This window comes from Lepidothrix coronata, unplaced genomic scaffold, assembly GCF_001604755.1.
Source record: "Lepidothrix coronata isolate B3197 unplaced genomic scaffold, Lepidothrix_coronata-1.0 Scaffold215, whole genome shotgun sequence".
NCBI lineage: Eukaryota > Metazoa > Chordata > Aves > Passeriformes > Pipridae > Lepidothrix > Lepidothrix coronata.
Genome location: NW_016690395.1, coordinates 1015654 through 1039769, shown reverse-complemented (window position 1 = coordinate 1039769; position 24116 = coordinate 1015654). Strand labels below are relative to the sequence as shown.

Here is a 24116-nt window from a genome sequence, read left to right as displayed (position 1 = left end):
CTGCCGCCGTCCCTCCCTCCTCTCCTTCCCTCCCCTCCCTCTCTCTTTCCCTCCCTCCCTCCTTCTCTCCTTCCCTCCCTCCCTCCCTGCCGCCGAGCCGCGGCTCCTCCCTGCACCACCTTTGGCCGAGCCGCGGGTGTGCGCAGACGGCACAGCTCCTCGGCGGCAGCGGCTTCATCCTCGCCGAGCATCAGTCGGGAAGGCGCGTTTTCCTCCCTTCCTCCTGTTCCTCCTCCTCCTCCTCCTCCTCCTCTCGCTGCCCCCGCGGTCATGGAGCTGCCCGAGAGCCAGTGCAAGAAAGTCAAACTGAGCAACAGGGTGCCGAGCTGGGTGAGCGGGCGTGCGGCGGGTCTGCGGGCAGGTGGGCGTGCGGGGGGACAGCAGAGGGAAGGAAAGAAGGAAGGAAGGAAGGAAGGAAGGAAGGAAGCAGCGGCCGAGCTCCATGGTGATGTGGCAGTGGGCGGCAGCGGCAGCCGGGACGGGGGGCTCCCTGCTCCGAGCGGGGAGGGATGCGGGGCGGAGGGCGCGGCGGTCCGAGCCCGGTAGCGCAGCGGCAGCCCGGCCGTGGAGCCCGGCGGGCGCGCCCTGGGGGCTCCTCTGGCGAAGGGCAGGAAGCCCTTTCGGAGGGGACCGGGCGTCTGGAGGCTCTTCCGCCGTGAGCCCTCGGCTTCCAGCGTCTTGGAAGAAGGAAGGCTTAAGAATGCGATGTACAATGTGGCCATTCATAAACCTGGGTTGGCCAAAGACTGAGGTTCTTTGTATGGCGGGTGTGATGTGGAAAACTGTCGAGACAGGGCTTAAAAAAAACCTAACCAAAGCCTTCATTCTTGTTCATAAAGGTGGGGGAAGATCGGTTTACAGCAAAGACCAAAATGCAGCTATTTAGAAGATACATTGCAGGCCTTTGAGAACATTTGATAGTTTCGATGATACAAGACAAGTGGGGAAAAAAAAAAGTACGATTTATTTCAACCAATGCTGAGCTGAAACAGGCGAGACATAAGATCCAGAAAACATTTGATATGAACATAAGAGTGTAAATCAGTCTTTGAAGTCTTGCTGTGAGTAGTACAGGCCATGCTTTTCCTATTAAAAGGAACTCTTGCCTGAAAAACGGGGAAGTTGGTATGGTACTAAAAACTGTTTGGTAGATGTTGTGCCTGTCCAAGCCTCCTTCGCTGTGTACAAGTTCACACTTGTTTACATGAGAGAGTAATTGGTAAGTTACATTCTTTCAATTTGCACAAGGAAAAAGCAAAATCAGATGTGTAGAAGATAATGAAATAGACGATGTCTGGATGGGGTAACAAAGTGTATTTAAAAAGTTACTCTGTATTATTTCATTTGTCATAAGCAAAGCCAAGATGGATTTGTCCAAACCAGGGAAATACATTAACAGACATTAAGTATTTGCTGAGTTCAGCTGAGGTTAGCAACCCCCTCTATGTTACTGGCAAGCAGAGGAAGTCTTCCGCTTCTCCTTTTTTTCTTCAGAAGACCTCAACTGAAATGCTCTTTATAAACCAAGAAGCTTCACCAGGAACAAAAATGCTGCTGATTCACACGCTCCACAAATGTTCTGGCACTTCTGACTCTCTGTCTGTTCAGCTGAGAGCAAAGTCAAAGCAACTTATTATACCCTAATGGAATCGGCAGCCCCTAGGAGAGTAGGCAGAGCCTTGTCTTCCAAAATCTCTCTGTGCGTCCAGCGCCATTCAAAATACACCTCTCTCTCTGTGGAAGTGCTGTTGCCAAGCCCCCTTCTGAGCACAGCAAACTCCCCAGTTACAGAGCAGCACATAGCGTAGCTGCAAACACTGCCACTACACTAGCTTGATAGGAAGACATTTGAAACACTTTCTTTAGAGTGCCTTGAATTCCTAACATGACAGGTGTTGCATCATTTTGCAGGTAACTCTTAAAGAGAACTTGCTCCAATTCTTGTTCCTGAGAGCATATTCAGTGGAGTAATTTCTAGCTTTGTTTCTTGTCCATCTCCTCTGATGCCAGCCAGTGAGTCCACTGGTGAACAGGCTGTCTCTGCCTTTGGTCATGCTGTTAGTGCAGCAGGTGGCACATGAAAATACACTCCTCATAGTATGATCAGCACTGAGTTGCTTGTATACACAGTACTGTAGAAGATTCTGGCTGATTTCTGCTGCTGTGATTTTTGAAACTGTCCCAGCTTTAGAGCATCTGGCGAGGGTGATATAGTCTATATAAGTGGCAGGAGAGTGTGCATTTGGCAGATTGGGTGGTGCTACATGCAAAGGTGTTTAGATGTCTTCTTGTATCGGTATCACTGTGGCAAACTGCTTTCCAGTGGGCATTGTGAGAATCAAAGTAAGAATTTTTGTTGTTAGTGGGAGAAAATGTAGTGCTGTAGGCTATGTTAGAAAATGGTTTGGGGAATTGTTAGGTTTTTAAAAGACTAAAGGATCTTATTGCTCAGGTATAATTTCTGGGCTTGCCCTTCTTTTCCCAAGCACAGTTGTCCAAGTCAAAGCACAAATTTTCAAACCAGAATTTGAGACAGTAACTATTGGAAGGTATTTCTGGCAGATCTTTTGGTAAGCAGGTACTGAAACCTCATGTAAATATGCAGTTTTAGTGTCAGTGATAGTTGAATTTTTGTGTTGGAACTATATCTGTTCTCCTTGCTTGTGTTTGTATGTAGACAGAGAAAATGGGCGATGTTCCATCTGCTTGAGTTGCTGTTTGGCCGTTGAGCCAGTTTGGAGGGAAAAAAGAAAGCTTTGGTTGAATTATCAGAGGTGAAGAATAAACATCATAAAAATGTGTTGTTATCAGGGTATCCCTGATAACAGAGGCATATGGTGGGCAAGTTAGCAAATAGCTTAAAAAAAAAAATCTATGACGATTGGGAAATGAGAAGGGCACTAAAAGTAAGATTGCAATTCAGAGACGAGGCTACTTGTGTGCTTTTTTGAGCTTATGGGAGTTCTTAGCTTGGAGAACCAACGATGTCATCCTAGAGGATTGGAATTAGTCACAGCTTCTTCAGTATATACAGTTTGTATACACAGTTCCTTCCTGATACTTCCGACCTCAAAACTGTCTCAAGTTGATGCTGTAGCTTGGGGTGTGTCTGCTTGCCATGGAAAGATTTACTTCCTTCCCCAGAGGTCTTGCTTTGTGAAAAGTTAAAATTTAATGTAAAGTGACTGTAAAAGCACAATGTTTCATTGTTGCTATGAAGTAATGAAGAATAACTTCAGTTTATGCCAGTGTATGTGCCATCTGTCTGTTAACTATGAAACAATAAATCAATAATCTCTTCTTTTGGCTGTTTTTTGATCTTGGCATTGCAACTTGGGTTTGCTTTTCTTTGTCTGGATGCCTATCTGAGTTCTTTCATCAAAGGTATTAGGCGCTAATAGTCTGGTTTGGCTTTGGCAAAGAAAAATTATAGATGCAACTTGGCAAAATATCAAGGAAGACAATAAAAAAATTAGGTCATCTATCTCAGCAAATCTGTACATAGAGAAATGGACAGAGTATTTCCATTTGACTGCCATCATCTTTCTTTTGTTCCTGTGGTTTTTGGATATCTGTGTTTTATTTCCCTGGACAACTACCTGCAAAGCTAAAATTTTACCTTTATGCCAGAAAAAAATAAACTGCAGAGTCATCCTTCCTTGCTTTCTTATCATTGCAGCTCTCCAGTGCACATTTCAGCAATTCAGATTTCACGTGAAGCAAACTGTAATGAATCACAGTGGAGTAAAGCATTATTTGTGTTTAACATGTTGAGCAGGAGGGAAAATATTAACATGCAGGATTTTTCGAAGTAATGCAGATGCACTAAATTTGTATCTCAGGGTGGAAGACGTATTTTTGTGGGCATGTCAGAGAGGAAATATCCAATGGTTGTAAAAAAGCAGAAGACCTTTGTGATTAATGCCCTTTTTTCAGTAGCACTTTTACAAAAATGTAGTGTGTCCTTTCAGTAGTGACTATTATAGTGAATGCAATAGGCTAAGAATTTTAAAATAGCTTTTTCAAAGGGTACTTGTGCATTACACTGAGTTTTTCTATTACACATTTTCATATGTTTAATTTCTTTTAACATTGGTAATACAGATCTCCAAGGTGAGAGATGCTTTGACAGTGTGTAAGAGGAAATGACTATTCTATATTTCTGATATCATTTTGGATGACCGTTTAATTTCATCAGTTGATAGTCATCAGATTTTATGTAGTAGAGTTTGAAGACTGGCTAAATAATTTAAGAGCACAACCAATACGATCCAGTGAATATTTTTCTGTGCCACATCAGTATTGGTAGTAAGTGTACATGTCAGGGATAGTAATTAAAAACTTAGATTGTTGAAGATCTAATGTTCAGCTAGTTCAGCTTTAGTTGCTCAGTGGTAGTAGCAAATCATTTAGAAGCAAAGTGGACATGATTAGGCAACTGCTTTTCTTTTTTTCCTCAGAAACAGAGAATGGCTTGCTAAATTATTAACTTTTTAGAGCACGTCTATAAAAAGTGGTTTTCTGTTGGAAGATAAGGGGGATTTTGGTGCTGCTTTGCCCAGGAGTAGCACTGAGCTGTCTTGTTTGTGTGCAGATATGCAGATACAGAAGGTGGGGTGGCTGACAGCATGGATGTGTTTTTGTATGCATGCAGACTGTTTGGGCACTTTAACCTTTAGTCTTAGATGCTTCTGAAGTACAGATAGATTATTGTCCCACTGCTGAGCCTGCTGGCTGCTCTGTTGCATTTGTGTGCCTTGTCTTCTAGCAATCTGTTGGCCTTCTCCTTGCTGTGATTTGTCATCTCTGCTAAGTTGTTATTAATACCTTTTTTTTGTGTGTGTGTGTGTCTTTTTCATCATTTTAAGAATCCCTCTGGCCTGCTTCCTCAGATTTTCCTGTGTTCTGTAAACCTAGTGTAGAACCCTGATCGGTTTTAGAGCAGCTTTCTTAGTTCCGGAAAACAAAGAAAACTGATGTTATGGAATGTGGACTGGAAGAAGTCTCCTTGGATGAGACATTTGACCTCCAAAATACAAGTCTGATAATAGACTCATTGTCAGGAGTCAAAAGCAAAGCATGTGTGTTTTTATGTCTTAATGTAAGAGAGCTAACTGAGACAGTGGCATGAGATCTGTGCTTTGAGACTGTCTGCTATTTGTCCAGTGCCTGGTACAATCAAGTACAACTGGAATTAATGAGAAAGAATGTTGCTATTACAGTATTCATTTGAATGGCTGTGTACATTCATTATGGATGGTATATCTTTTAATTGAAGTACTTAAATTATTTTTGTTGGTTTTAATTCCACAATTTATGCATTTGCTCACTGAAATCTCCTATTTTATGTAGTGTATAATTGTTTCTACTATAAGAAGAAAGACTTCGATTTTTTTTTGACTTTTGGTTTTAGTTGGCCATACTGCAATGACTTTGTGCACAGAATAGTTTTGTTTCAGGAGATAAATTAATCGAGGATAGCATGATCAGCAAATATAACTTCATTTTTTGTGGTTATAATCTGTTTGCAGGTCATGGTTTCTTATGGGTGCTGGACTATCACAACTGAATTATAGAGTTATTGTATTTAAATCTTGAACATTGGTTCCTTTGTTGAGTTTCTGTTTGTATTAACTATTGTTATAGTTGTGTATAAAATTGGGGACTTACAATCACATAAATTCCTGACTTCCAATGAAGTTATAAACTTTTGAATAGAAGAATGATGTAGCAGCAGTCCTTGAAACCACAAGTAGATACCATTTTTCTCTTAGCTCTATTCTGTGGTGTCTCCCTCTAAACCTATGAATAGCTCTCTATTAGTTCTTCATAGAGAAATATACTCCCTTATTTCTTTTATATTAAATATACTGTGTTTTCATTTTCAACTGGCACTGATACAACGATGAAGGAGAAGATAGTGCAAATATCTTGCAATATGTCTGTAAGCACGAGAAGTCAAAGCAGCATTACATATCCACTAATCCCTCTCACACCTCAAACACGCACTCACCCCCTTTTGTTTGATTGTTCATGCTCTGTCTGGCTGTCTAAGGTCTTGATCTTTTACAAACAAAGTTCATATAGTTAGATACCTTTAAAGCCTAAGGGAATGCCAAGGCTAATCTTCCTGAGGGCTCCCTGACTTTGGATTGTGAAATGTGTTTGACAGTGGTGTCATCTTACTGAAGATATTTGTAGAGCAGGTCATTATGATTAATGATTTTAAGAAACTCTGTAACCAGCTTTGTTTTAATTAAAATTATGTTACAAAAAGCCCATCTTTTAAAGTAAACTCTTTAATAAGTTCCTTAGAAATAGTACTTTCTTTAAATATTTAGAATCTATGATAAATTCTCTCTTCTGGAGACTGAAGATACCATACATAAAGGCAAAGTAGTTTGGAGGTGTCTGCTGAACTCAAACTTTGAAGAGACATGCACAGTTTGCAATGAAAATGTCTCTTGAGAGTTAAAAATAAGCCAATGTTTGGCTGTTTTATGACAGAAAGCTTTAGCTCAGAAAAAGGGAGAATCCATTTGATCTTAGACTTAAATTCATAAAAACACAGACTCTTAGAATGGTTTGGTTGGAAAGGGACCTTGAAGATCATCTAGTCCCAGTCCCCCTGCTATGGGCAGGGACACCTCTTACTAGACCAGGTTGCTCAAAGCCCCATCCAACCTGGCCTTGAACACTTCCAGGGATGGGGCATCCACAGCCTCTCTGGGAAACCTTTTCCAGTGCCTCACCACCCTCACAGTAAAAATTTCTTCCCAATATCTAATCTTAACTACCTTCTGTCAGTTTAAAGCCATTCCCCCTTGTCCTGTCCCTACATGCTCTTGTAAAAAGTCACTCTCCGAGTCTCTTGTAGGCCCCCTTTAGGTTCTGGAAGGCTGCTGTAAAGTCTCCCTGGAGCCTTCTCTTCTCTAGGCTGAACAACTCCAACTCTCTCAATTTGTCCTCACAGGAGAGGTGCTCCAGTCCTCTGAGCCTCTTTGTTCCCTCCTCTGGACTCACTCCAACAGGTCTGTGTGCTTCTTTTGTTGGTGGCTGCAGAGCTGGTTGCAGCATCGGAGATTGGGTCTCAGAAGAGCAGAATAGAAGGGAAGAACCACCTCCCTTGATCTGCTGCTCATGAATTTTTTGATGCAGCCCATGGTTCAGTTGCCTTTCTGGGCTGCAAGTGCACACTGCTGGATCATGTCTAGCTGCTTGTCATCCCCAAGTCCTTCTGCCCAGAGCTGCTCTCAATCCATTCTCTTCCCAGACTGTATTTGTGCTTGGGATTGCCTTGACCCAGGTGCAGGACCTTGCACTTGGCCTTGTTGAACTTCATGAGGTTCACACAGGCAACCTCTCAAGCCTGTCAAGGTCCCTATGGATGGCATCCCTTCCCTCCAGCATGTCAGCTGCGCCACACAGCTTGGTGTTGTTGCCAGTCTTGCTGAGGGAGCACTCAATCCTACTGTCCCTGACACCGACAAAGTTGTTAAACAGTGCCAGTCCCAATACTGACTCCTGAGGAACAGCACTTGTCACCTCTCCACTTGGACATCGAGCTGTTGACCACAGCTATTAAGAGTGTGACAGTACAGCTAATTCCTTATACACCAAGTGTTCCCTCCATCAAATATGTGTCTCCCCAGTCTAGAGACAAGGATGTCATGTGAGACAGTGTCGTGTGCTTTGCACAAGTCCAAGTGGATGGTATCAGTTACTCTTTCATTATCCACCAACACTGTAAAGCCACTGAATTTGTCAGGCATGATTTACCCTTAGTGAAGCCATGTTGGCTGTAACAAATCACCTCCTTATTTTTTTGTGTCTTAGCACAGTTTCCAGGAGCTTCTGCTCCTTGATCTTGATGGGCAGAGAAGTGAGGTTGATGGGTTTGTAGTTCCTCAGGTCTTCCTATTTCCCTTTTTAAAAATGAGGTTATGTTCCTCCTTTTCAAACATGACCAGACTGCTGTGACTTCTCAAATATGATGGATCATGGCTTAACCACTTCCTTCACTAGTTCACTCAGGAGCAGCAGATGTATTTCATCAGGTCCCATGGACTTGTGCACCTTCAGGTTCCTGAGAGGGTCTCAAACCTGGTCTTCTCCTACAGCAGGCAACAGTTCTTCATTCTCCCTGTCCCTGCCTTTGCCTTCTGTGACTTGGGCAGCGTGGCTGGAGCACTTGCCAGTGAAGACCAAGGCAAAAAAGTCATTGAGTACCTCAGCCTTCTCTATGTCTCGGGTAACAAGTCTCCCTTTTCCTTCCAGAGAGGGCCCACATTTTCCCCAGTCTTCTTTTTATCACCAAGGCACCTATATAGAAGCTTTTCTTGTTGCCTTTGACATCCCTGGCCAGACTTAATTCTGTCAGGACTTTAGCTTTCCTAACCTGATCTTTGGCTGCTCAGACATTTTCTCTCTATTTCTCCCAGGCTACCTGTCCCTGTTTCCACCCTCCCAGGAGTTCCATATTCATCCATGCAGGTCTCCTGGCTTTTTTTGCCTGACTTCCTCTTTTTGGGATGCATCACCTCTGAGCTTGGAAGAGGTGATCCTTGCATATCAACCAGTTTTCTTGGGCCCCTCTTCCATCCAGGGCTTTATCCCATGGTGCTATATCAAGCAGATCCTTGGAATTACTTGAGTAGAAGTCAAGTCTAGCAGCTCTAGCAGTTTATCTGTCTTTTTATGGTTGATTTTTCTTAAACAAGTTGTATTCGAAAGTAGTAGTTGATTGACCTGTCATTCCCAAGGTTCACAGAAGGAGAACAAGGGATGTGGTTTGCTATGGGTAACACTTCTAATTTCATGTGTCTCCTTTGACCAGTTCAGCAGCTGATGGAATTGGTATTGTTTTTAATTCCATTTTCCTGCCTCCAAGTCTTTATTTGTGCCCATGACTAAGTTTCAATATGGTTTGCCAACTCACCCTTTAGAAGTTAAAGACCTAACAAACTTCTTCTTTTATAGGGAATGCAAAGGGCAACCAATGTTACCTACCAAGCTCATCATGTCAGCAGGAATAAAAGAGGCCAAGTGGTAGGAACAAGAAGTGGTTTTCGTGGATGCACAGTCTGGTTAACAGGTACAGTCATGGATTACTGAGGATCCTTTTGTTTTAGTTACTCTTCTGAAAAGCTAACTTAGCTGTAGCTCCTTTTTGCATGCAAAGTTGAATGTTTGTGAAATTTAAGACCTTGATGCAATTTTATTACTATTTTTAGGTAGACTAGCAGGAAATTGCTTTGGGACAGATAGTAACTTGAGAACGTATTTTGTTCAGTGCACTGGGAGGGTTGTTTTTCTTGATACTGTCTGCTACTTAATTCTGGTTGAATTTGGGAATGTATGGAGGGTTTTGGTGGTTTTATTCTCTGTGTATGGGTGTTTCATTTATTTTCTTTTTTTTTTCCTTTGTTTTAACCAGTTCTGGCTCTTTGTACTGTCCATTATTAACAAATGAAACCTAACTTTTTTTTGGTAAGAGTCTGTATTTCTGAATCGATTCTTTAAAGGCCTCTTCTCTTTGGAATGTTCTTGTCTCCTGGGGTTGAAATAACTTTTTGGTACAAACCTGTGCCTTTGGAAAGTAATTGCATGTTGAGGCAATGCATACTGGGAGCTATTTTTGAAATCAGCTCTGTGGGTTTTTTTCTCTGAGTTGTTTTGATTGTAAAAAGAGGGGGTAAATAATTCTGGAAGACAGTTTTATTTCATAACTGTGAGGGAATTTTTTTGTTCTGCCTTTCAAAGTTCTTGGAAGATTTAATATATTTCCTTTAAAGTCACTTCTAGTTAAAACTGAAAATAAAAAATAAATCTAACAAAAGGTGTAATGTGATTGGTTTGCAAACCATTTAAAGCACTGTTGTATTGTGACACAAAAGATCTTGACAGAATATTAGAGAAACTTACTACATTAAGTAAAATTTGTTTCCACTAGCATTAGTGAAATGTAAAGGAGTAGTTGATAACAAATTGCTGAGAGTCATTCCAAACAGATTTGAGACAGTAGCTTGCTGTCACGTATTTCTTTGGTAAAAGAATGGAGCCCTTTCTCTCCCTGTTTCTGTCGCATAGCTCCAGGCTGTCTCCCAATGCTCAAATGACCTCCTAGGCTGCCTTTCTGTTTCTCCTGGTAATTCATTAATATCACTTTGAAAAAAGTCATGATAAAAATGTTTTCTCAGTTATCTACATGGCAACATTTTCCAGCCAACGTTCTTTTAAAACAAGTGTAATCTTAATGCTCAATTTCCTTTTCTTCAGGAAGAAGGGTGGTGGTAAGGTATTAAGTGTGTGTGGGAAGCTGGGTTATTGAAAGTGTTTGAGCAGTAATGTTGGGGAGTGAAAAGGACTGTAGGCATGGTAAGTAATATTAACCATTCTAGAACTGTGCAAACATGATTCTTCAAAACACTGTGAGGTGTTGGAATAACAGATGAAATGTTGGTAAACTCCAAGATTCTCTCACCTCGTCAGCACTCTTAGGGTGGGAGTGTATGGAAAGTTCTTTCACAGATTGATTTTCATTTTTAAGCCAGCCTTTATGTGAGAGCTCAGTTCTAATGAATGTTGAGTCAGAGGGTCCTAGTAAAACAAACCCCCGAGGAATGTGTCAAAAATATGGAAAAACACTATTTTCATTTGCAAAATAATATGCAATTTTGAGAGTGTAAGTTATTTTAAAGACTTGTCAGCTCGAAGACTGTTTTTAAAATTCGTTAATGTATGTTAACTTTTGCAATTCATTGCATGTTAAAGACCAAATGATGTGTGAAAAGCTAGAGCATTTGAGTGAATAGCAAGCTAGATGTGGGGACAAAAATGGCAAGTCAAAGACTGCATCAGTGAGGAGTAAATGACTAATATGTTGTAATCTTATTTTGAACTATCTATTTTCCGTGATGGGGGTGTACTTAATTGCTGCCAAAAGAAGATTGTTCTGTTTTCTGCCTTGTGTTTCTTTTCTTGTCTTGCACAAGTGGTAGTGCTTGCTCAAGCAAACCTTGAGCTGATTCAACTTGCTAAATCGTCAGTGAACTTACCACAACCTCCACACACACATGAAAGGGAAAAAAAGAAAAGAAAAAAAAAAGATGGGGAGGAGGGAAGGCTAGCAAACTGAGTTGGCTATTCGTAGTAATGGGCACCAGAGGAAACAATGCAATGACTCATTTTCTTTTAGTTTAGTCTGTGTTTTCTTAGAACATGCTTGTTAGCATGGAAGTAATACCAAACTGCTAGTTTGTGTGATTATTTTTTTCTTCTTTCTTTGAAAGTTAGAATAAATCTTAATCACCACTAATAAAGATAAAAACATTTTTCTTCACCCACTAGTGCTACTTTTTTTTATACTACCATTACCTTTTTTTTTTTTTTTTCCTGCTGAAAGGATAAATGTCATCTTATGAAGATCTGAGTTAGTGCTCCATTTAGGAATTGACTTCTTGGTATAAGCTGAAGCAAAGCATGTACTCCAGCTAAACTGAAATCTAGTCTGAAAAATTATTTAAATAAATTTCCAACTTCAAACAGTGGATGTTTTAGGGCCAGCAAGACTTCTCAAATATTTAAAGATTTGTTGCCAAAGATTCTGAATTGCACTGGAGTTTAATATTATAATTTTCTTTGTTTGTTGCTAACATATGCCAGTTAGTGGATCATGACTGCTGTGTGAGAGTTTTGAATCAGTTTGGTTTTGTCAGTGGTGTCTAATTCAGTGCTGTTATTCTGCAGGGAGCAAGAACAAAGTGTGGTTTTGGCCTGATTCCATTTCTTTTGATGACTAAATTCACTTCAATATGAGATCTTTTGTCATGTAAACATAACACCTTAACTGTGTTTGGTTTCTGAATTTAGTGTGCTCAGGTAGTAACAATTGCCAGCAGCAGCACTGTGGAAAGTGCATAACTTCTATAAGCAGCAGCAGCTCTCAAGGCCAGACTCTTTGACCTACTTCAAATTACACACTTAATGTTGTGCCTTACTCTCCCTATGCCAACTGTCTGTGTAAAAGCATTGGCTTATATTCCAGGTAAGCACATCTGAAAGGCATTGCTGCTGATGCCTGTCACTTTGAGATTTTCATACTAGCAGCGGTATGTGTACTACAACTTGCCTTAACTTGTTTCTGTGCTTATAACATATATTTATGTTGTTATTGAATATTTTAGGTCTATCTGGTGCTGGGAAGACTACAGTGAGCATGGCACTGGAGGAGTATTTAGTATGCCATGGTATTCCATGCTACACATTGGATGGTGACAATATTCGCCAAGGCCTTAATAAGAATCTGGGTTTCACACCAGAAGATAGAGAAGAAAATGTCCGTCGTATTGCTGAAGTTGCTAAATTGTTTGCAGATGCTGGTTTGGTGTGCATTACTAGTTTCATCTCTCCTTATACTCAGGTAAATGTGAAAAACAATGTGAGAAACATCTAGATGAAGAGTAGGAAAAATACAAAGCACAAAATGTCAGTCAGAATTTTAGTTACAGAAATCCCTCTCTGAACTTACCCCGAATTAAATACTTGCTTGGTTTTTTTGGTGACAGTTGTGCTTAATGGAGATTACTCAAATTAGAAACATGAAATGTGAAAAAAGTTTACATCAGTTGTATAACTAGAACTGTCCTTCATTCTATTAAGGCAGAATTATTATTCTAATATTAGGAACAAGACCAAATGGTGCTCCAAGTAAGACTCTTAAAATGACAGTATCTTGTTTGATCCAGTACTTTATAAATATGAAGACTACATCTAACCTGAAGACTCAGTTTGTTTTTAAAAGCATTTTTTCCTTTAGTGAATGAATAGTGCAAACTTTATTTTTACCAAGTGGCTTAAGGGAAAAATGTTTTAATTTAATTTTTACTTTTTCTCATATTGTGTATACAACATGACATTAACAGTATTGAAAATCAGCCTAAATCCATGTTCACAATGTTTTGTGAAGACCATTTTCATCGGTATATGAGAATATAGATTGGAAAGACAAAAAGAATGTGTGAACACCCAAGTATCTTGAAGAATGACACAGCTTACATGTTTGTAACACGTTTTATTAATGAAAATAATGTATGTTATTTCTTTAGTTATAGTGGTACAAACAATTCTTCCCATAATAATTCGAGGAACTCAAGATCCTCCAGTAAAACAGAAGTCTTTCAATATGAGGAAAATAACCGTATTTAGTAACAGATGGTTTTATTGGATTTTTGAAAGCTTTTTTTTTTTATCTCCAAGTACAACTCACCAGTTGTTTCAATGCTTGGCAAGCCATAGAAATAATATAATAGTTTGACTACACAAGTCTTGTCATATTAAAGAATGTAGAGAAAACTGGGGCTCTGGAGAGGAGGATGGTTGTGTCAGGAGCAGCAGGTAACACCTCCTCTTGCCTGTACTCAGCTAGGTGGATGTAACTCCTAAGATAGATATATCTATATATAGATATAGATATATATATATGTATAGAAAATCCTGCACTCTATGCCTGCTTTTGGTTTTGTTTTTTTTAATAAATCAAGTTCATGTAAAATACCTCATATCTTCCTGTCAGCTTTTACCATGTGATGTACTGTAGCCACACTGATGCAGCTTGCAGAGCATCTGTTGATCAAATCATGTTTTTTCTTTTTTCAAACGTTGAAAGCTTGTGTACATTTTGCTATCTGCTTCTTTAAAATGAACTTCAGAAGCAGAAGGACAGTAACAATATGTGGGTGCAACCTTTTCGGATTTTTCTTCTGTTTTCTTTCAGGATCGTAATAATGCCAGACAAATTCATGAAGGGGCAAGTTTGCCTTTTTTTGAAGTATTTGTGGATGCTCCATTGCATGTCTGTGAGCAGAGAGATGTTAAAGGACTCTATAAGAAGGCCAGGGCTGGAGAAATTAAAGGTGAATCTAAATGTAGTCATGTCCTTTCTACATAAGTGAAACATTGGTGTAATTTGACTCCACATAAGTGGATGTGCTCAAGTCTGTGACTGTACCACTCTTAAAAACAGCATGGACTTGGGACAGCACTGAGAATAAAATTGGGATCGATTTCTAACTCATGGAACTGACTATTTAAATATGTAGGACAGTAAAAGGGCAAAAGTATCTGGCCTCACACTGAAAAACCTTGAGCAAATGATAGTTTCTGTTGTAACCTCTTATGACTGAGAATTAATGTCTCCTCTGTGTGTCCATTGACTGCTTAAAAAAGAGCCTGATTCTCTCTGAAGTCTATAAAGAATTGCTAGTTTCTTCTAAGAAGTAAGGCATGATCGCTGTCTCCCTGTAAAGACTGTTAAGAACTCTTCTGAAGAGGCAAACTTTTACTTTGAAATTAATGTTTTATTCCAGTGCCCATGAAAATGATTTCATATCCCCAGCCTCGGGTCAAGACTTAAGTATAACCTGCAATAAAAAGAAGCTTAGCTATGCAATCATTCATTGCAAGTATTATTTCAAGTGCTTCTTTGCTCTGTGTTACATTTAGTTTGCAGAGATTGATGATAGCTCTTTTAACCCGTATTTAGTAGCAAAACAGTTTTTAAAGTGATTGCTTTCGGGGTGGAATTTGCAGATGCTGTAATGATGATACTGTTAATCGAAAGTGATATAAACTTCAGGAAATCTAAAACATTCTAAATGAGTGGTTGCTTGATTCTTCAGAAGTAGTGGCTGCTAGTACTCCAGAATATCATGTGAAGGCCAGAAATAAATAAGGCTGAACTAAGGTTTGTTCAGAATCAAAGCAAAGATGGCTTGAGCTTGCATGATACAGAGATACAGCTCTGTACAGAATCCTTATTTGTGCTGTATAAAGTCCTTAATATTTTGTTAATTTTACAAGCCTCATAATGGAACTGTGTTAACTGTAGAAGTGTTAGTGAAGTATACAGTGCCTGAGTAAGCTATGAGTGCATCTAGCAGTATCTTATGACCTCTCTGATATTCGAAGGATGAAAGTTCAATGAACTTGCCAGTTCCCAAGGAATGTCAGCAACTGTTATCTTCTTTTTCTCTGGCAATGGTAATGGGACACTTTCTTTGCCTCCTATTCCCACTCCTCCAGTAATCAGATCCTTCTATAGTATATGGTTTTTTGGAAGATACCAGCCTTTCTTTATTACTTGGGGTACTGCAGCAATTGATGCAGTCAGATAGTAGGATTAACAGATAGTCTGATAAAGAAAAAACTTGTTGATTTCCTTAAGAAATCCTATATTAAGAAAGCTAAAACTCTGTGCTCTGGGGCTGTTGTGTTGGTTTATATCTAAAAACCTGTCTGTGAACAGTGTTAAAATGGACTCATCTTCTGGAAGAAGTCACCTAAGATTTTTTTTTTTATGTTCTCTAGGTTTTACTGGGATTGACTCAGAGTATGAAAAACCGGAAGCCCCAGAGCTTGTGCTGAAAACTGATTCCTGTGATGTGAATGATTGTATACAACAAGTTGTGGAACTTCTTCAAGAGAGGGTGAGCAGAAATGGAGACACATCTTAGTAACTTTTTTTGAAGTATTTGTGCCTTCAATCTGAATGTACCTGCTGGGACAAGCAAAGGCAGTATTTGAGAGTTGAAGGCTTATACATCTTTCAATTCCAGCTTTTAAACTTATCCTATTGCTTGTTTATTTTTTAAATGTAAACATCACAACAACATTGATGTGTAAGTGAAAAAAGGTTTGGACAAGTGGAAAATTAGTTTATATTAGTTGTCATAACTAATAAATGGAAGGGAGAGAAGGCTGTCTCAGTTGTTACAGAACCAACAATGAATGCTGATTTACAAATGCTAGCAACCAATTTTAAAGAGTCTGAAATTTTTTACTTTGTCTCTATAGCGTAGAAATTAATGTATACTGTAGGTATGAAGAGGCAGGGATGCATTTACACAGTAATTTGAGCTGACTTAAATAGAGGATGCTGTGCTTTTGTCTGGTTTCCCTTGTTTCCACTGTTTTTCTTGCACTAGTAAAAGTGGTCCTGCAATTGTGTAATGAACAGTTCAGGAAGCTGATCTTCTTGACATGGCTGAGTTGAGTTTATGTTTCAAAGCTTCTGAAAAGGTAGGTCTCCTTCCTTGTTCATGCCTGCAGTCTACACCATTCCTTTTGAAGTCTCTGGGCCATCTGCTATTGTCTGATAAGTGGATTCAGCTCACTACTCAACCCCACTCTGAACAAACCTACCACAGAAAACAAAACAGACAAAAAACCCCCGAACCCAAGCCTAAAAGTGAAGGCAACCATGAGATGGCTTTATCCTCTTGAAACAATACACCCAGAATTTGCTAATCCTCATGTAGAAGAAATATGTCTCCTTACATTTTTGTCTATAGTCAGTGGGTAGTGGGATGAAATTTCAGATAACTATTTTAATTGAGATACTCTTACAGACAATTATTCATGCTTTTTGGTTTTTTTTTTTGTGAGATAGATATTCTGGAAAACTAGGGTATAGACAGTAGCTTGAGTAAAGCTCCACCAGGTATTGAACTTGATACAATCAAAAGACCTCATCATGTAGCCAGCACTCATCAAAAGACCTCATCGCTGTGCCGGTACAACTCTGGAGAAATTTAGTCTCTTGTATTGAAATTTTCAAGAAAACTCTTCATAGATGACTGCTTGCTCAAGATTACTCAGAAAATAGAGAGGGCAGAAAACCACAGGAGAATTCTAGATTTTTATCCTACTGCTCATATGAATGTTTTGAGCCGTGTAGGAGTCCTAACTATGGGAGGCGGCAGTTCCTGACTGTGGGGGGCCCTGCGTCTCCAGCTCTGGAGAACAATTCAGTATGTTTCATAGTTGTAAAAACCAATGTTACATGTGCCAAGACAGTGATCCCTAAAGTCTTGTATTGGTACACAGTGCTGAATGCTGGCTCCTAGCCCAGTCAGCTTTCCTTAAGGCACATTTTAGCACTTTTTTTCCCTTTCTTTGAAGACAACAAGTGTCATGAATGGCAAGATATCTTAGTGGTTACTTAGTTCAGTGAGAGACAATGAAATCAAGGCAAGGCTAAACAGGCATGTCTTGTTCTTAGACCATATTAATGCCATGACATCTCGAGAATATAATTTCTGTAGATTTCCTGTAGTTTGAATGAGCCGTGTCTGTGTTCTTGTTTGGTAATCCATTGTGATTAGTAAGGCAAAAGACCATAGGCCAGCAGCATTAAAAATAATTTGGGATGTTTGTTTTGTTTCAATAACAGTGAAAAAATTTGGGAAGAAGTCTGCTAAAAGTATAGGTAGGGTCTGTTGGTGTATTAGTTCAAACAATAATGGCAGTAAGGGGAAGACACCTGGAAATGTTGAGAGCAGCCCTGGGGAGAAGGACTCAGGGATGTTGGTGGATGAGAAGCTCAGCATGTCTCAGCAATGTGTGCTTGCAGCCCGGAAGGCCAGCTGTATCCTGGGCTGCATCAAAAGAAGCGTTAGCAACAGGTCGAGGGAAGTGATTCTCCCTGTCTTGTGAGACTGTGCCTGGAGTACTCTGTCCAGATCTGGAGCCCCCAGCATGAAAGATGTGGACCTGCTGGAGTAAGTCCAGAGGAGGGGGACACCAAGATGACTAGAGGGGTGAAGCACCTCTCCTATGAGCACAGGCTGACAGAATTGGGGTTGTTCAGCCTGGAGAAGGGTCCAGGGAGACCTCATAGCACCTTCCAGTACCTACAAGAAGGCCGAAGAGGGACTTTTTATAATGGCATTTAGGGATAGGACAAGGGGTAATGGCTTTAAACTGACAGAAGGGAGTTTAGATTAGATTTAAGGAAGAAATTCTTTATTCTCAGGGTGGTGAGACACAGGAACAGGTTTCCCAGAGCAGCTGTGGATGCCCCATCCCTGGAAGTGTGAAAGTCGGGTTGGATGGGGCTTTGAGCAGCTTGGTCTAGTGAGAGGTGTCCCTGCCCATGGCAGGGGGATTGGAAAGAGATGATCTTCAAGGTCCCTTCCCACCCAAACCATTCAGTGATTCTATGATTCTATGAAATAAATTGTTTGGCATTATAAAGCCATTTGTCACCATTATGAAAACATGTGCCCGTGCTGCCAAAAAGACTGCCTGCATACTCTGCTGTAATAGCAAGAGCATAGCCAATTGCTCAAGAGATGCTATTTTATGTGACACTTGTGAGACCTTGCCTGGATACCATGATCAGGTTTGTGCCCTTCTCCCTCACCCAGTAGAAGACAGACATTGATGTCCTTCTGTGAATCGAGTGGAAGGTCACCAAGATGGACAGGCTGTAGTACGTCACTGCAGAAGGAGAGGCTGAGGGGAAGTGGACTTGTTTAGCCTGGAGAAGAGAAGGCTTAAAGGAATTCTTGTTGCTGTTTCTGTCATCCAGATAGGAGGGTATAGAGAAAACTGATGAAGACTTTTCTCAGAGGGTAGGATGAGGGTCAAAAAACATGAAATGAAACATAGGAAATTCAAACTAGACATGGGAAACAAGTCTTCCACTTTGAAGATCAATTATTATAATAAGTTGCTCTGAGTGTTTTTGGGTGCTCTGTCCTTGGAGATGCTAAATATGCGATTGATCAAGTTCCTGAGCAACCATCTGTGCTGGGACCAGTTTTGAGGAGGAGGCTGGACTAGATGACCTCCAGAAGCAATCGGCATCAGCAAAGAAACTACCAACACAGTGTGAGGTGGCATTTAAAAACACCTGAAAGACAGCGCAGTCATTGATCACAGCCAGCACAGCTTCATGAGAGGAAAGTCCTGCTCATCAAACGTGATTTCCTTCAGTGACAAAGTAACTCACCTAGCTGATCAAGGGAAGGCAGTCAATGTAATCTTTTTTTGATTTCAGTAAAGCTTTTTATCCTGTCTCTCACAGGATCCTTCTGGACAAACTGTCCAGCACACAGCTGGATAAACACATCTTGTGGTGGGTGAACAATTGGCTCAGGGGTTGAGCACAGAGGGTAAAAGTGTTACCCCACAGTGAGTGGGGTAACATCAGACTAGTGACCTGTCACTAGTGGGGTTCCACAGGGCTCCATCTTAGGCCCTGTGCTCTTCAACATCTTCATAAATGACTTGGATGCAGGACTAGAAGGGATACTAAGCAAGTTTGCAGATGACACAAAAGTGGGAGGAGCTGTTGAGTCCCTCAAAGACAGGGAGGCCCTGCAGAGAGACCTCGACAAATTGGAGCACTGGGCAATCACCAATCCTATGAAGTTCAATAAGGGGAAGTGCTGGATTCTGCACCTGGGATGGGACAACTCTGGATGTTTGTACAGACTGGGGGACGAGATGCTGGAAAGCAGTGTTGTGGAAAGGGACCTGGGGGTCCTGGTCGATGGCAAGTTGAATCTGAGTCAGCAGTGCCCTGGCAGACGGGAGGGCCAGCCGTGTCCTGGGGGGCATCAGGCAAAGCATTGCCAACCAGTTGAGGGAGGGGATTGTCCTGCTCTGCTCTGCACTGATGTGGCCTCACCTTGAATATTGTGTGCAGTTTTGGGCACTGCAATATAGGAAAAATATTAAGCTGTTAGTGAGTGTCCAATGGAGGGCAGCGAAGATGGTGAAGGGCCTTGAGGAGAAGCTGTGTGAGGAGTGGCTGAGGTCACTTGTTCTGTTCAGCCTGGAGAAGAGGAGACTGAGGCAGTCACAACTTCTTGTGAGGGGAAGAGAAGGGGCAGGCACTGATCTCTGTGATGACCAGTGACAGGACCTGAGGGAGTGGCCTGAAGTTGTGTCAGGAGAGGTTTAGGCTGGATATCAGAAAGAGGTTCTTCACCCAGAGGGCAGTTGGGCACTGGAACAGGCTCCCCAGGGAAGTGGTCACAGCACCAGGCCTGCCAGAGTTCAAGAAAGCGTCTGGATGATGTTTTCAGACACATGGTGTGATTCTTGGGGATGGTCTTGTGCAGGGCCAGGAGTTGGGCTTGATGATCCTTGTAGGTCTCTTCCAACTCAGCATATTCTGTGCTTCTGTAATGCCTATTATTGTGCCATCATTTATGTGAATGCATTGAGAAATAATTTAGAAATATTGTGTAACTTGTCCTTTGGTAGAATTAAGCTTTGAGTAAAATTGCTGCCTTAAAATGGTCGCTAGATGGCTTGCTAGCCTAGCATTTTCCTAAAATTCATGCAGTTGAAGACATGTGGATTCCTTTTGCTGCTGGTTTTGTTGGATTTTTTTAAATCTAAGTTGTTGTTGTAAATACCACTTTTATGTGTGCAAGGGAGTCTAGGTTTACTAATCCTAGAAGTTTTCTAAATGTCAGACACAGTGTCGCTAGAACTGTCTTCAAGCTGTTTACGTATGTATAATGAAGTAGGTTGTTGACAGAAACTGCATTGTGAAACCTTTGTTTTGCCCATTAGTGGGGCACTAAACCCATGATAATATCTGAAGAGATCTTTTTAATAGGCACATTTATTTTAAGCTATTGATGTTTTGTAAAATTAGGACATTCTAGCATGGTAATGAAATAGGTTCCAGAGGGAAATCTTCTGTGAAGCAGCATAATGTGTACTTGTTCATTATACTGTTCCTTACAGGAGGCAACACCTTCATTTGATTCTGGGCTTACTGCTATGGCAGGAGTCTGTCTAATTACTGTCTAACAAAATCTGCCTCCAAAATTATGTCCGATATGTAATGGACTGAGCTTTTCCTTATAAAACACTTTTTCTAAATGCTGGTTTAATTCGTGTTCCTTTTATTTGTCTTTGGAGATATGAATTATTTAACAGCCAGTGAGACTCACCACATCTTTTTACTCCTGCAGTCATTTTATCTCCCACTTGCTTTCATCATCCCACTCCCTTTGTTTTACGTTCCATGGAGGTAGTGCCTGATGTCTGATAAATATGATAAATTCACGAGCTAACTGTGTGTTTTTAGGGGTTGGTATATACTCTGCTGTAAGGGTGAGGTTTTTTTCTCAAAAAACTCCACATTACTTTACAAAGGTTTCCAAAACACTGAAAAATGTGTTTTAAAAAGAACCATGAGCCTCTTTTCACTCATTTTTTGCTACTGAACGTCAGTGGAACACTTGACTGAGTTTTGACTTAGTACAGCATCTGTTGTTGGGAGGAGACTCTTTACAGTTTTATTGTGATGGCCTTGTCCTTTTTTTTAATTATTTTTTTTATCCTTGTGTTCATATCTTATGAGAAGCGTAAGATCTTGAGTCATGAGCACTGTGGAGCGAGAATGTCTTGTTTAATACACATGGAGGAAAACTGATTTTTTTAATAAAAAATTGATATTCTGGTCATAAAGCTAGATTTCAGTTCATTGCATATCTATGCACAGATAGCCTCACACTTAAATATTCTAAGTATTAGTATATAGATTAGGATAATGATGTTATCATTAGCTGTAGGAAATACATTTAATTTGTACTTCTGTATTAATAATTTTCTGTTGAGAAGGGGCTTTCTCTTGTAGATAATGTAGGCATTAATAAGTCATAAAAATGGCGCTCAATCCAATAGTTAAATATTTACTAGGTAAATGTTATACTGCTTACTTAAGGTTTAGAAATAAATCTCGTCAGAATGTTTCACTTTAGCCAATCTGGCTTGAGTAACTAGTTATGTATCATAATCTTGGAACAGTGCTGACTTTTAAATGAGTAAAAATTGCATAATGTATAAACTCTTGCTACTGTGTAGTGCATCATTAGAATTTTACTTCTTGGTCATGTGTTCATTGTCCAAGAAACATTCTGAGCAAATGTTAAGTTTTGTTTATTCCTTTTGTACAGGACATTGTACCAGTGGATGCCTCTTATGAGGTGAAAGAGCTTTACGTGCCAGAAAACAAGCTACAGTTGGCCAAAACAGATGCTGAGTCTCTGTTAACCTTGGAAATAAATAAGGTATTGTGTGTTCAGTTGTCTTATTGCCAAAGTTGAAAGACAGTCTAATCTGCTGGTTAGTGTAAGTAGATATAGTTGAAATACCTGTGCTGTTTACAGAAGATATCTTGATATACCTTTTTCCTCTTATTGAGAGAAAGCATAATTTCATGAATAATATCTGGTATAATGTTACTTAGTTTATCCCACCCTTGGAGATTACATTCAGAGTGACTTTCTGCCACACCCCCACTCATCCATGGACCAAACTATGCCTGGCATATCTTGTATGAGTAGTTCTTTCTAGAAGGATTGCTTTTTTTTTTTCAGTTTACTTACACAAACCATTTTATTTTGAATTGTAATTGCCTAGAAATAAGAAGGAAATCAGTTACTGCTTCTTGATTCTTCTTGTTGATAATCTTCAGATGAACAACAGTAACCTTTTATATATATACTGAGCTCAAACAATTGCAAACTCAAGTCTATAGAGAGATGATTGGATCTATTTTATTGCTTTTTTCTGATTAGAACGTGTTCATGCTACTTTTCTGGTTTCCAGCACAGAGAGTGTGGAAAAGCATGTATCAGCTTGATCAACCCTGTTCTTATTTTGGTTAATGCATTATTTTTCAATTTGGATAAATTAGCTGAAGCTGCTTCGGGCTGTGTTTCTGTTCTACCTCATTCCTTTTTCTGAAGAACTAAGCCTTAACACAGATACAATACATGAGTTTTTACGTTGGCTTTTTGACAGTATTACTAGAACTTAAAGCTAAACATTTGTTCTAGGAGGTGACTAAGCTCAGAGCTGAGCATCTGCAGTGATTAGACTTTGAAGGATTGAGATGACATACTAAGCACTGAAGTAAATAGTTTTAAAATTTGCTTAGTCTTCTACTACTACAAATGCTTCCTTTCACTGAATTTTACTAGATCCTTTTCATATATGTGTCTGTAAAACTATTCATTGCTCTGATGAGCAATAAATACTTAAGGTCACCATTATTAAATTTCTGTAGTGTCCCATTCTGAATTACTCCCTATCTAGAGAAACAAATAATTTCTCCCTCCACCCCCAACCAGTGTCTTGTTAAATATCAAGCAAGTATATAACCTAAGCTTGGGAAGAAACTGTGTTTTGCACTTGCCTCAGCATAAATTAAAAGTTGTAATAAAATTAGTCATGCTCTTCACAAAAGAGACTTGCACAAGCAAAGTCTGTCCTTGTCAAAGCCCTGACCAAGTCTTAGTAGCGCACATGCAGAAATAATAGAGGCCACACACTAAGTCGTAGTGTGACTCTTTAAGTGCTAAGGAAGGAAACTCTCTGTAAGCTGATATCTCTTAAACTAGATGAAGTAATACTCCAGAGATAATTTTGCTTCTGGATTGTACCACTAGTTTATGTAAAAAGAAATTTCTTTCTAATTTGTTTTAAGATTAGATGTCTTAATGTTCAGACCCATAATTCTGATATTTTTGTGGTAATTGTATGTGATGTTTTTATTTTTCTTTGTTTCTTTTTTTTAGCCTTTTAGTTATCTTTGTTAAAAAAATAAAGGCAAGTGGGACTCTCTAATTTTGTGAAGATGAATTTTATTAAACATTTACAGATAAAGTTTGTTGTTGTGTGTTTGTTAGTTTGTTTTTTAACCAATGGAAATTTGATCCAGTGTAAGACTGGAAATAGCCAAAAATGTGAACAGTGAGGAGCAAATTGTTCTTTCTTCCTTAATTGTAGAAACTTTGAATTACTTGTGATTAAAAACTATAATACTGAGAAATCTTGCATTTATACTATCCTGCATTTTAGGATTAAATAATGATCTGTTATGATTTATACATGATTATGAGTATTACCTGTCAGTAATTAAGCAATAACTTTTACCTGCTCTAAGTCTGTTTCTCCATTTCTTTACAAGGTGGATATGCAGTGGGTGCAAGTGCTAGCAGAAGGTTGGGCAACACCCCTGAATGGCTTTATGAGAGAGAGAGAATACCTACAGTGCCTTCACTTTGACTGTCTCCTTGATGGTAAGGTGAAACACACCATTTGTAGAATCAAGCAGACTAATCCTACCTCTAAAATATTGTTCATGCTTTGCTTCTTAGTGGTGGTGTGGTAACACAATTTCAGGCTTGTGCACAAACCGGGATCAGGGGTAAGAGCATAGAATATGATAATAATCAGTTTTAAACTTGATGGCTTTATTCTTTGTATAGCTACCATTGTGTTAGAATTTGAATGTTTTGTCT

General features: G+C 39.8%; 1 protein-coding gene across 3 annotated transcripts in view; it reads left to right on the top strand.

Moving 5' to 3' along the window:
• Positions 1 to 24116, top strand: part of PAPSS1 (3'-phosphoadenosine 5'-phosphosulfate synthase 1) — a 57935-nt gene that overhangs the window by 16061 nt on the left and 17758 nt on the right. For 2 of the 3 annotated variants that reach the window (XM_017833508.1, XM_017833507.1), the window contains exons 4-9: positions 8980 to 9094; positions 12186 to 12421; positions 13775 to 13913; positions 15367 to 15485; positions 21765 to 21878; positions 23783 to 23894. In XM_017833508.1, coding sequence (XP_017688997.1) covers positions 8980 to 9094; positions 12186 to 12421; positions 13775 to 13913; positions 15367 to 15485; positions 21765 to 21878; positions 23783 to 23894 — 835 coding nt within the window. Of the gene's footprint in view, positions 1 to 18; positions 331 to 8979; positions 9095 to 12185; positions 12422 to 13774; positions 13914 to 15366; positions 15486 to 21764; positions 21879 to 23782; positions 23895 to 24116 lie in introns of those variants that run through there. The other variant, XM_017833506.1, reaches the window with a different exon arrangement.